The sequence below is a fragment of the Thamnophis sirtalis genome, unplaced genomic scaffold, assembly GCF_051295495.1.
Source record: "Thamnophis sirtalis isolate CommonGarterSnake01/CBP01778 unplaced genomic scaffold, rThaSir2_p1.2 scaffold_15, whole genome shotgun sequence".
Classification (NCBI taxonomy): Eukaryota; Metazoa; Chordata; class Lepidosauria; order Squamata; family Natricidae; genus Thamnophis; species Thamnophis sirtalis.
This window is the reverse complement of record NW_028261395.1, coordinates 580658-594696: the sequence shown is the minus strand read 5'-3', so window position 1 is coordinate 594696 and position 14039 is coordinate 580658. Positions and strand designations below refer to the sequence as shown.

Here is a 14039-nt window from a genome sequence, read left to right as displayed (position 1 = left end):
TCAAAGGTTGACTCAGCCTTCCATCCTTCCGAGGTGGGTGAAATGAGGACCCGGACTGTGGGGGCGATAATGCTGACTCTGTAAACCACTTAGAGAGGGCAGGAAGCCCTATGAAGAGGTATATAAGTTTAACTGCTATTGCTATTGCTAAGTCAGCAAAGAAAAGTTTGACCAAAGGGTTGGATTTCCAAGAAGCTCACTTAAAAGCAAACCTGGAATTGAAACGTTATAGTTTCAGGAGTCATAAGAAATACCTTTATGAATAAGGAAGTGTGCAAGTGAGATGATCTATAGAAATCTCTGCAAATAAATGCATAATACTTTGGTAACCCTTAGACTTGGAAGTAGGTATAAATTATTTACTTGAGAAGACTGTAACAATAAATATCCCTTCAGTCGGGAGGAGAAACCTTTTGTGGATGTGTAAGTTCCTCCTCCTTTCCCACCTTCTAGGAGGCCTTTTACTTTAATTGAAGCTTGTGGGCATTTTGGAAAAGTGCATCTGTACACAAGAGCATCCCTTCATCAAGTTTCAATAGCTAACAAAAGAAATGTTTCCTCGATCCTGAAAAGGCTGCAAATAGCCTCTAAAACTATTTTCTTTTAAAACTGAACTAAAAAAAAAACAACTAATACCTGCAGCTATAATAACTATGTGGTACTAAAAAAACAACTTTAGGCCACTAGTCATTGTAAGTAGAAAGTCATATTAGCAAACCATAGCAGCAAAATATTAAAAGCACCTTGACTTCCGGTGGCACCGTAGGCTCTGACGACGTCCCTCTGGGACGCTACAGCCCCGAGATCGCGTTTAACCGCTAGAACAGCGTAAATCAGTTTTCTAGCAGTTTGAAAACTCTTTCCTTGGGAAAAGAGGAAGAGAAGAGCTGCTGAGCGAGGGTAGAGCTCCCTTAAACCCCCAGGAGCAATTTCTGGGGTTTGGAAGATTGAGGTATGATTATAGTAATACATATAAATATATTTGATTTAAAATATATAACTTGATATGAATTGTAGTTGATGACTGCGGAAGGGATGCACGAAAGCTCTTTGCAACCAATTGATATACTTTTTACAATTTGTAATGGAATATATTTTTGTGGTTTTTGTTGTGTTTCGCCTGTTTGTTTTATTCAAAAATAAAAACGTGTGCGTGTGTGTGTGTGTGTGTGTGTGTGTTGTATTTGTGCTGATAAATAAATAAAGGGAGACTAGTATAGATCTATTTCAAGCTATTTAGCTCTCATCAGCTAGCCATACCCTTACTGGGATTCGAACCTAATAGAAAATAGGCTAGCGAGAAGGAGGAAAAGAAAATCATGTTGACTTCTTCATCTCCAGCAGAATTCTTTTAAGAGGAAACTGAAAAGCTTGCAACCAGCTCTAACGTATCCTCCTTATTCCAAGAGATGGCTGACATGAGAAACTCCATTTCTCCATCAGCAGCTAAAGTCACTCAAGGAGAAGCTACGGCAGCTGGAAGGCTAAGTTGAACTTTCTCTCTCTCCTTTGTGTGTGTTCCCTTTTACAGAAATGAAGATCTTTGTGTCGTAAGATCTTCTGAATGGATTGGATAAATCCACAATTATGGAACGGATCAGATCTCCACTAAACTGGATTACAGTTTCAAGTACCGTAAACCAGGAGTTCTCAACCCCCGGTCCACAGATCCGCACTGGGCTTCGGCACGCCAGGGACTGGACTGTGAACCAGGCTGTGAAAACAAGCAAAGGCCCATCCGTGGGATGCAGGCAGCACACGAAACCACACCCCCTCCAGTCCGTGGAAAAACCTCTCTCCACGGAACCGGTCCCTGGTGTCCAAGGGGGGCTGTTTCTTGGCTACCTTTCTCCTTTCCTTCCTTGTCCTTTCTCTACCACCCTTCCCTCATCTACATAGCAATAGCAGTTAGACTTATATACCACTTCATAGGGCTTTCAGCCCTCTCTAAGCGGTTTACAGAGTCAGCATATCGCCCCCCACAGTCTGGGTCCTCCTTTCACCCACCTCGGAAGAATGGAAGGCTGAGTCAACCTTGAGCCGGTGAGATTAGAACCGCTGAACTGCAGATAGCAGTCAGCTGAAGTGGCCTGCAGTACCGCACCCTAACCACTGCGCCACCTCGGCTCATACATGTTACACATACACTGTTTTTTCAGTCCCCCTTTCCCTTTGCTCTGTTGCTGAACTTCTAACCTCATTCATTTCATTTATTAAATTTATAGGCCGCCCAATCCCAGAGGACTCCGGGCGGCTTACAACGAAAGAAAGAAAAAAGAAAAGCGAAATAAGTTAAAAAAAATAGCTTAAAATTCACAACACACATACGTCGCATGTTCAAACTGTGTTCCCTGCAGCTTCTCTGAAACTCTTGTCTCTTTTTCTAAGAAGAAAGTTTGGGCTTCCACTGAACATACCTTGGCCGTGCTCTCTTGAAATTTGCTCCATTCACGCTGTTCGCCACACACGCTGTGCTACTGCTGGTCCCCGAGGAGCGTTTGCTGCTCCCTCAATGCTCCCTAAATGCTATTTCCACACTGAATGGGAACTGAATGCCTTTCCCGATGACTGCTCCTTTCCCCTTCGTTGCCATTTTCCACTGACTGAAACTTCCCCCACTGTATGCTGTGTGAATGGTTTTTGTGTTTTCATTGTATTTCCTTTAGTGCTGTTTATTACTTTTAAAGGCTGCTTCTCCACTGAATGATATTTTCCCAATTATTGCTATTTTTTTCCCCTTCAACTGCTACAGTATTTCCGCTGACATTTTCATTGTGTTGTTCCCCAATAAAACGTCCTTTTTAGAGGCATGTGGGGTTGCCATTTTGAAGTAAATATTCCTTCTTCAATAAATAGCTTTTAAACTCTTACTGGTCCCTGTGTAGTAAGAGCTACTTATGAAACAAACCAAAACACTGTAAAAAGGGAAGCATTTTCAAGTTTCCATGGCAGTAGGATAGTTAGAACTTCATCCTAAAACAATAAATTCCCAGACAGGTTTTTAGGAATAATAATCTAACCCTCCCAGAGGGGAAGGTGATACAAATGAGATATAGGATTACCTCTGTACTGTAAAAATTCATGGGGAATTTAAGGGGAGTAGATTGTGTTCAGTGGAGGCATAGAAATTATCACTCAGAATCAGATCTCCATAAATTCAGGGCTTCATCATATGGCAAAACATGAGATACCAAGTCCCTTATGCACGTGTCTGTGATTTCACAACATACACACAAACGGAGAAGGGTTGGATCACAATGTTGCAATGCCGGTTTGTCATTTGTCTCTGCCCTCATGGGAGTCTTCATTACAAGGTAATTAAAATCTAAGCTGAAGAATTTTTTCAGCCCTCTTCAAAGAGCTCTTCCTCCAAAAATCCCACAATGTCTGCCATAGAATTGAGAAAATTGGCATTTCGTGGTTTTTCTTTCGTGGTTTTGCTTATAGCCTGTTATTTATTCTGAGGAACACAAGACATCACAGATCAGGGCTGTCAAACTTGCAGCCCGCATGCGTTACACACCGGCCGCACCCATGCCCAGTTTAGGGAAGTCACGACAATGTCATGTGACGATGCGGTGACGATGCGAGTTTGATACCCATCACAGATAGTTCCAGTTGATCTTCATAAGTCACAAGGACAATAAAAAACCTCTAAATGATTCTAAATGCACTGGAATTATATTATAAATGTATTTATTAGTTTTATTTTCCTCATTTCTCTCTTCCATGGCATTCCTGCCTTACTGATGAGAGAGCAACCTGATCAGCGGCCAGCTAGGAGTGATTCAGCTGAGGTACAGTTGCAGCGGGACAGACCTGAGGCTTTGGGTAGGGAAAGCCGAGGTGGCGCAGTGGTTAGGGGTGCAGTACTGCAGGCCACTTCAGCTGACTGCTATCTGCAGTTCCGCGGTTCAAATCTCACCGGCTGAAGGTTGACTCAGCCTTCCATCCTTCTGAGGTGGGTGAAATGAGGACCCAGATTGTTGGGGGCAATATGCTGACTCTGTAAACCGCTTAGAGAGGGCTGAAAGCCCTATGAAGCGGTATATAAGTCTAATAAATAAATAAAATAAATAAAATAAATAAAATAAATAAAATAAATAAAATAAATAAAATAAATAAAATAAATAAAATAAATAAAATAAATAAAATAAATAAAATAAATAAAATAAATAAAATAAATAAAATAAATAAAATAAATAAAATAAATAAAATAAATAAATAAAATAAATAAAATAAATAAAATAAATAAAATAAAATTAATTGAATAAATTGAATAAATTGAATAAATTGAATAAATTGAATAAATTAAATAAATTAAATAAATTAAATAAATTAAATAAATTAAATAAATTAAATAAATTAAATAAATTAAATAAAATAAATAAATTAAATAAATTAAATAAATTAAATAAATCATTCAACCGCAGCCAGTCAGAGAAGAGGGATAAGAACTGCCTTTTCCAACTGATCCGAGAACACATCGGGTGGAGCCCAAAGGTGCTTTTTCAAGAGGCAACTGGACTTTCTGGGTTTTCTTTGAAGACATTTCACTTCTGACCCAAGAAGCTTCTTCAGCCTCTTGAAAAGGTGCCTTTGGGACAATCGTGACCTGGATGACTGAGAATCTCCATAGCAATAGCAATAGCAATAGCAGTTAGACTTATTTGCCGCTTCATAGGGCTTTCAGCCCACTCTAAGCGGTTTACAGAGTCAGCATATCGCCCCCCACAGTCTGGGTCCTCATTTTACCCACCTCGGAAGGATGGAAGGCTGAGTCAACCTTTGAGCCAGTGAGATTTGAACCGCTGAATGCAGATCACAGTCAGCTGAAGTGGCCTGCAGTGCTGCACCCTAACCACTGCGCCACCTCGGCTCTTAGATATAGATATAGAGAGTGAAAAGGCAGGAGCATCAAAGTTCAGCTCAACTACTTACAAGGCCGCATCCGCATCCCTCTTGCCTGGCCATTTAGCCTAGCAAAGAGATGGAGAAGACGCTGGGAACAACATGTTCCTTCTCTAGATGTTGTGTTTCTGGGCATTGTGGTTCCTGCCTTGCTTTGGACTGACGCCATACCTTGACTTTCGATCATGCTTCATGGCCTCTGGACTCTTCTCGCCCCGTGAACTTTCTTGCATTGTACATTAATTTGACTGGTGGACTTATCTTGTTTGGGAACTTTCATGTGCCTTGTGGACTCACTGGGCCATTGTTCCATGGACTAGCATTGGTTTGCTTTTGGACGGACACAATTGGGAAGTTCTGGGTTTTTGGTAAAGGGAAACTGCTGGGGGATATTTATATTTAGAACCACTAAAACACTGTCATGGGTGCGTGTGCGAATGGCCAGGACAGGACAAGTAATTACAAGTTTATGTGTTTTATTGCTGGACTTTCTGGCCATTAGGACATAATAAAGGCTTTCATTTCAACAAAGGTTTGATGGCAGCTCATCAATCTGTAAGAAAACCCAGCAATTGCCGTAAGCTGTACATTTAAGCATGTATTGGGTGTTATAAACACCATGTTTCACAAAAAGTAGAATCCCAATCCAGGAATCAGGATTATTATAAAAACCGCGGAGGACAAAATCGCGGAGGACAAAATCGCGCTCGACGAAAGCGCACATTTGACGTCATCACAGCGCGACGAAAAAAATTAAAAATTGAAATAAAATTAAAATTAAAGCAAGCCAATTCACATAAAGGTAAGGGTTAGGTTTAGGGTTAGGTTAAGGGTTAGGGTTAGGTTTAGAGCGTTAAGGTTACATTTAGCGTTAGGTTAAGGGTTAGCGTTAGGTTTAGCGTTAGGTTAAGGGTTACGTTTAGGGTTAGATTTAGGGTTAGGTTTAGGGTTAGGTTTGGGGGGTTAGGGTAAGGTTTTCGCTTTATTTTTACATTTTTTGATCACAGCGCGATGTTTTCGTCGCACTGTGATGACGTCAAATGCGCGCTTTCGTCGAGCGCGATTTTGTCCTCCGCGGTTTTGTGGTGGAACCTATTATATCATCTAGTGGGAATTCAATCTCCCCTTGCTCATGCATTGGTAAGCTGAATTGTTTGAATCCACTTCCTAGAAGCAACACTTTCTATCTATGTAGGCAATCAATGGCTGTTTTAAATATTACTACAGTAAAAAGCTCCCACAAGGCTCCGTCTCAATTTAATATGGAGAATAAGTAGAGCTGGCATTCCATAAACACTGTTAAAATGCTCCGTACTTATGGCAGCATTTTTGCCTCAGGAGGCCTAATTGATATGTAAAATGGGTACTAATCTCAACCCATATGAATCTCAAGGCATAAATAAATTCTGATTAATTCTAATATACCCAAGGCAGAAATAGGATCTGAAATGCCATTACCATATTTAATTCTCAACTCTGCAATGCATGGATCAGAATCAGTAGGACATAAGCATCTACAAAGAGTATAGTACATCGGTTTTCTACATGACTGAGTTCTTCTGGTTGTGGGGGTTTTTTTTTTGCACCAATGAGCATAATTAGATGCCTTTTCCAGTGACATTATTACAGCCATATATTATAGTGCTAACTGTTTGTGGTTATTCATGTTCAGGATTAAATAGTAATCAGATGTACTTGAGTCAAGTAAGTGAATAAAGTTTAAAGAAGTTTAATTTGCATCACAAAGCATCTCTGTGTTATGGATTTAGTAGATCCATCAAATTTGGCTGACATGCATTTACTGAAGGAAAACAGCCAACCTGCTACATCACCTGATATTCACTGCGAAAAATTCCCCAAAGACAAATAAATTGTAGAGAGTCCCATTACAGTTTGAAAAATTACTCTGTGTAGATCATTTGCAGAACAAGCTAGTTTAACGCTGATTGGAAACTCCTTGTGGAGTTTGAAACAGGAAAAAAAAAATGAAAAGAGGATATATGGATTTGATGACTAGGAAAAAAGAGTAGATGAAAAAAATGAAAGTTATGTAATCGTAGTAAGAGTTAATTTAGATTTATACCTATAACTATTATAAAAGGAAATTGTCTAAGAGTTTTAAGTTACAAAAATGGGTAAGATGGAGAGGAGGTGGTAGAAAATGCCATTGTCATAATGAACATGAGTTCACTGGCTAATTCTGTAAATCTAGGAGTGTATGGTATTCTAGTCCATTGCAATATTTTTACATGCTTACCATAAATGATAAAACATTCCTTTTGTTTCAGGAGACACCATGACAGTTGGTGAATTTAGTGCTGTGTTTTAAAACATTCAAATGGGGAGGGTTTGCATGCGCCCATTTTTAGTGGACTGGAGAATTCTTAACATTTTCTTTCTTTCCTTTATATTTCTCTTATTTTTTTCACTTTTCCTTTTCCTTTTTCAAATTTCTCTCTCTCTCTTCCTTTCTGTTGTTTTTCTTTTTTCTTTTGCAAAGTATTAAAAGCATTAGAAATATTCATTAGGTCACTTCCACAGCATAAAGTCTCTCTTTAAAGACACCCTGGGCACTTTTATATCACACCGTTTCCACTTCCAGGTTCATCTGAAGAGTTTTGAAGATGGCTATAAAATTATTTTCACTCCTGTTAGCCTCAGAACACTAAAAAGATCCAGGCAACACAATGATGCAATCAATGCTGCCTCCCACTGACCAAAAATAATAAAAATAATTTTGCTCCCATCCCAAATGTACATTGTAGCCCTCCTTGCTATCCACAACATTTTCATTAATGCTGGATGCCTCTGTCTCACTTTTACAAAAAAAAAAAAGAACTTCCGAACAGAAATAAATATATATATACATATATTGATTTTTAGTTTTGCAGCTGACTGGTGTCTTGACCATGGTTCTCCGTAACAATGTACAGTCTCTTTCTGAAGGGGGTAGGGGGAGAGGAAATAATAGCATATTGGAGCCCAGCAATCAATAGGTGGAGTGAGGCAATATTTTAGTGCATGTTGTTTATATAAATAAAGAAAATCAAGGTAAGTGCTTTTTACAGGAATTGTGAACCTGATTAGCAACTGACTAGAAGATTAATTGCAGGCACTCTCATAAATTGTCTGGGAAATCCACTACAGAGATTGAAGTGGCGAGAGACAGGACAGACAAGAGTTCCCGTAAATTAGTAAATGATCTGTCCTCAAGGGATAACTATTGTGCATGAAACCATGTCACAAATACTGATATTTTTATTGTTTTGGTTCAGTTCTGCAAAAGGACATAACCTCTTGATCTATTTTACTTACTTTTCTTTCTCCCTGTCCAGGAAAACAAGCTTCCGAGTTGTCAGAAAAAGAAAAAGAAAGAAAAAAACCAGAGAACTTGATATATAACAACAGGTTAAAATACCTAAAGCAAGTTGGCTGCCATGAGAGACTAGAAGCAGAACCAAAATGTCTGTCCAGAGAGCCAGCTACTGTCCCGGGCAGATGCTGATGGGCGTAGTTGAACAAGAATGCAAATGCAAATTGTTATACATAACAATGAATTTTTAAAAAGCAATAGGAAGTTCGGGTGGAAATAAGAAGGACGTCCAATCCTAAATGTCTGAAGACAATCAACCTTCAGCCATAAATGAGCTCAACTAGTTTCATGAGAAAAATCAATGAAGTACGGTGAATGATGAGAACATCAAATACAGAAAGCAAGACACTCCTTTTTACAATCAATTTTAAAGATATCCCCTGTGTCCTACTCTCTTTCCTCTTCCTTTAGATTAGGAAGAAGGCTCCAAAGTTGAATTGCTCAATTTTATGATTATTTTTATGAAACTTTTAAGATTTAAAAAAAACACCCTAAAAACTAGCCTGATTGTTAAACTCATGCTATAACTCACTCAAGAAACTAAAGACGTTTGTGGCTTGAATTCTGGGACTCAGCCATGGTGAGGAGAATGGCTGATTTAATGAGCTCTGCATGATACATTGGGCCAAACTGCAAATATCCTAGAAATCAATTTAGCAGAGATAGCCAAACAAATACAGGGGTTTGGGAATCAGTTTGCCTGATGAAATGTTCATGTTTCATTGGGCACAAAATTTTATATAAACATCCTCTGGCTTCCTTGGGTCAATTTGAGCCTTGAGCCGAGGTGGCGCAGTGGTTAAATGCAGCACTGCAGGCTACTTCAGCTGACTGCAGTTCTGCAGTTCGGCTGTTCAAATCTCACCAGGCTCAGGGTTGACTCAGCCTTCCATCCTTCCGAGGTGGGTGAAATGAGGACCCGGATTGTCGTTGGGGGCAATATGCTGACTCTGTAAACCGCTTAGAGAGGGCTGAAAGCTCTATGAAGCGGTATATAAGTCTAACTGCTATTGCTATTGCTATTGCTAATACAGATGTACCTGAAAGATGGAGCCTACACAGAGATCAGCCTGCTAACTGTAGGCGACCTAGAGATATACTGTTTCCTTGGTGTTGAGTTAATGGACGAATCCAGCACAGGACAAAGAACTATACAAGTGGGAAGTGTGTATGTGCATCCCTGAAGTCCAATTGGAACCAGCATAAGCAGCACAATGCTGCAGCATTATAAGTTACAAAACTGAAACTTGGTAATTTAAACTAACTGCATTTGCACCGGAAGGAAAATAATTTGACTGCTCTCGTAAGGTGTGATTATGAAAATGCACCAGCAAAGGTGCTGCTGGTAGGTGTAAATTCTCCATGGGAAAAGCCCCAGATCAAAATATGGCTCCCTTCAAAGAGCAGAACCTGAGAAAGTCTCTTAACTTCCTGCAAGTTCACTGAAGCAGATTCTGCCCTGTGGCTGCTCCCTCTGCAAAAAGACCCATTCGAGGGGTGATTGGCCTCAAAGGAAGTCAGGAATATTGCCAATGTTTAAAACAGTTTAAAAACAGATGGGGGGGGGGGGGGAAGAAGAAGAGATAAGAAGGAATCTACAGATAATGTGACAATGAAAATATGAAATCAGTTTGGCTCAGTACCACAGGAAGAGGCACCCAGCAAGAAGGGAAGAGATGGATCAAACCATAGCAACAATCTAACAACCGCAACATATGTAGTTTTATAAAAGTATAAATTATGAAAACTTTTAAACTTTAATTCAGCATTCATTTTGCATCAGAATTATTAGTATTATTGTTATTGCTATTAAACCTACCATCAAATTGTCCCAGAGTACATTTGGGACAACCATGAGCTGGATAACTGAAATCTCCATAGGCATCTAACATCAATCCCTTCTGTTCATGAAAGGAATCCCAGAACAGGCTTATTGTCAATAGAGGATTTCATGAACAAAGAAGATCAAGGCACACAATTTGTCTATTTCCTCAAAAGAAGAACCAGCATCCTTTGGCCCGAGTTGAATTGTCTCGGGGAGGGGGACTCTTCCCCCCCCCCCATTAATGGAGAAAGATAAGATGGGGAACGATGGGAGGCAATGGTTTCCTCCTAACATTCACCCCCTAAATATTATTTTTCAAGGCGATAATTCAAGGAACTCAAAGAAGAAGAGGAAACCTCTCCATCGTGCTGGTTTCCACTTAACAACTAACATTGCGTTACGTCTCCTGGTTCAAAGGGTGTGGGGCACAGGAGAACATTCTGAGTAGCTCAGGGGGACCTGAGACCCAGCGTGTTACCCTGTAATACTGGAACCAATCAAGGTGTAGATTCAACCAAACTATTTTGCCCTGTTACTTGTGTATCATTTATGCTATTTTAACAATGTGTGAAAGTTATTACCATACTCACAATTTATGAAGGTTTTTAAGACCCACAAATATTTCAGGTGTTAAACAACCAATTCTATTATTGGAAAGATCCCTAGAAGGGAAAAAAATGAAATAACATTAATTATGATTATAATTACAAGGCAAACTCATCTTAATTGTCCCAAACACAGCCTTGAAATAATCCACCACTATAAAACAAATGTATTTACACATTTTATGAGCTCAAATAATACGCCTGCCCATCTCGTGAATGCAACGCTGGGGAACTAAAAGCACATTAAAACAACATAACACAAATGTCACAGAATTTAAAAAGAAGAGTGATTGCCAAGAATTAACCCAACAAGCCAGTAGCAGAAACTTCTCAAAGGGAAATCTGATCTCCATCCTGGACTTTAGTGCTTTACCCAAAGCTCAGAGAGGGCCAAGGGCCCTCTGATCTCAGGCAGGTGATGTTTCAGAGGACAGCCACTGAATCGGAAAAGGTGGGCTTCCAAGGTTTCATAAGATGGCATTCTTCATTACTCTTTAATTGAAAGGAACTAGAATTGGCAGTTTGGAAGAGCTGGCCAGAGTGGCCCAAATATTCCATGCCGTGAAGGCTTTATAGATGACAACCTAAACCACCAGAAACACAGAGCAAAGGTATAACTTAGGCATATTGAGGTATGTTCATCATTGAATTAATTCTCCTAAATGAATTAATTTTCCTACATGAACATTCTTCATAACACAAGAAATGTTTTTAAAAAATTGTGCTAAGCTTATATTTCAGTTCGTTTTATTAGTGTTTTAAAATATGACTTGTGGTTTGGCTGGTCTTTTGAAAAATCTCAAAAATGGTTTAAAAATAGACTTTTTCCCTCCCTCCCAAATTAGTTAATAGAGTCAAAAGTATCATGAGTGTAGGAGGTGGGTCTATAGCTCTGCCTGCCATAAGATGAGGAAGGATTTCTCATTTAGACCCAGGGTAGCTTGGATTTCTCTCAATCAAAACATACTGGAAATTGCAATCATGATTTGCATCATCAGGACAACAGACGACATGATTTGTGTTACAAGGGACTTCAGATTTTGCTTGCCACAATCGGTACTAGCAATTGCTGAAACACATTTACGTCAGCAGCTGCCAACTCAGTAGGTAGATAACTCCGTAGATAGTCCTCAATCCAGGACATCAATTCCACGTGAAAGTTAAAAGTGTTTGACAGAGAATTTCTATAAAAGGAAAATCTTGCAAGTCTGCTTCTCCTCCCTTTTTATACAGCAGTGAATTAGGGAGGGGTCTGCCTGAGTTGTTTCCAGATGTTGTCTCTGTTATTCTGGGTTTAAAAATGCTTCAGTCCCTTTTGCTTAGGGTTTCCCATCCGCATCAAGGTCACCTCCCTTACTCTCTACAGCAGTGTTCGAAATCCTGAATGATGCTACCATTCAGGGAAGATAATATGAAATGAGATTGATTATGGTGAACTGTTGTGACTCAGCAGAGGTTTGCTGTGAGTTGAGTCGGGATGCAGGAATAACTATGCAGCTGGGGCTCGTTAGTGTCGTCTTCTGGAGATAAAAGGACTGATGGTGCCACGCCCTGGTTGCAGAAGTCAACGTTCATTCGTTCGTTCGTGGTTCGTCGTTCATCAGTCGTGGTTTGTTTGTGAGAGGCACTTGGATAAGTGATTTGCTTTCTGCAACCCTGATTCAAAGAGACACTTGGAGAAGCGATTTGCTTTCTTTCTGTAAACCTGGTGTTGCTGTAATTAGCTCTTTGTTTTTGCATTCTGCTGCATAATCTTTTTGCCAGAGACTTTATTTATGTTTATTTTGGGCTCTCAGCCAGAGTGAGCCAGGACTGATAAAGTTATTTCCTTTTAAGTCTGTCTGACTGTCGTCTGTGAACAGATGAAGAAGGGGGGTCAGAACAGTGAACTATTTAAGGTTCTAGAAGTGGAGAGATCCAGCTTCAAATCCACCTTAGCCAGAGAAACCCACTTTGTATTTTTGGGCCAGCTACTATATCTCTAAGGCTACCCGAGTTCACAGGGTCTCTTGCGTATAAAATTGTACGAGAGAGTGCTATCTATGCTGCTTTGAAAAAAAAGATGGGTAATCAATCAACTGGAAAAATACTTCTGGTCCAAACTCAAATGAGACAGCTGCCTGTATTTCTTCAAGCCAGGGATAATTCACAAAAAGAAAAAATGAACATGGTGGAAATTTCGACATAACTGAGTTAGTTCTAGAATCAATTACAGTGTAATTCATTCTTTTCAACTGCACTACCATAATATGAATTAAAATGATCACATTGAAAAGTGGGTATTGCTCTGTAATGAAGATATTTAAGACAAATATATTATCATGACACTGGGGGCCTATTGGGCAATCAGTAACCACACAACATGATTGGCAATGATTGCTTAAGTGTGTTTATTCAATTTCCATAGCGGTGGTTTTTTTTAAGTACCTATAAAGGAGAATTAATTGGATTTTCACTAATTTTTCATTATTTATCAGCTACAAACCTACAATCAGACAATATGAATGTCACAAACAAGCAGACCTTTGCTATGTGACTCCAATCATTGAGAATTAGCACCAAGATTTTAATGATATTCTGCAATTAGCATCTCTACATTAAATAATACAAAAAAGTTCATCAGTAGAAATATAGGTTTTTAGTATTCTGCTAAATAAGAGTTCAATACGATTTCTCTTTAAGAAAAAAAAAAGCATCTATCTAGCGCCTGGCCCGGATGTTCAAATATTTATATTAACTACCTTCTCACTAAAGATGGATATTCATTAAACATCTTGCAGATTTATGCTACTTCACATGCCCTGACTACACCAATTGAATAGCACAGATTCAAAACCAAGTGCTATTTCCCCCCACCACATACCAAATACGCTATAAATTTTCCTAATGAATCATTTGCAGAAATATAAATAAGAAAAAGGGAAATATCAGTATGTATCAGATTATTTCTACACATCTCTCAATCCCTTCTTATTTTTTCAGATCAAATCTATCTTACATCACATAAATCATGTTTTCCTCTTGTAAATGCTTATGTTCGAAATACTATGAAATTAATATTGTGAAACAACCAGACACGTGGCCCTCATCCTGTTATCTTTTTTTTTCTGGCAGGAACTGTTTTGCATTAATTCAGAAGTTCTGCCACTGCAACTACAGTAATAAATTACTCCAATGCTGTCAGCCCATGAGAAGCGTTCCAAATGAAATTGTTAATTTTATGAATTTGGCAAACCTGTGTTTTTCCCAACTGATTCACAAAGCCTCCTGTCACTTACATATGTCTGCATTACATTAGCTGCTTACTTTATCCTCTGTGGGAAAG

General features: G+C 39.1%; 1 protein-coding gene across 2 annotated transcripts in view; it reads right to left on the bottom strand.

Annotated features, from left to right (window-relative positions):
* ADGRA1 (adhesion G protein-coupled receptor A1) overlaps nucleotides 1-14039 on the bottom strand; it is a 304703-nt gene that overhangs the window by 225202 nt on the left and 65462 nt on the right. For both annotated transcript variants that reach the window (XM_087702485.1, XM_087702486.1), the window contains exon 4: nucleotides 10700-10771. In XM_087702485.1, the coding sequence (XP_087558611.1) occupies nucleotides 10700-10771 (72 nt within the window). The remainder of the gene's footprint in view (nucleotides 1-10699; nucleotides 10772-14039) is intronic.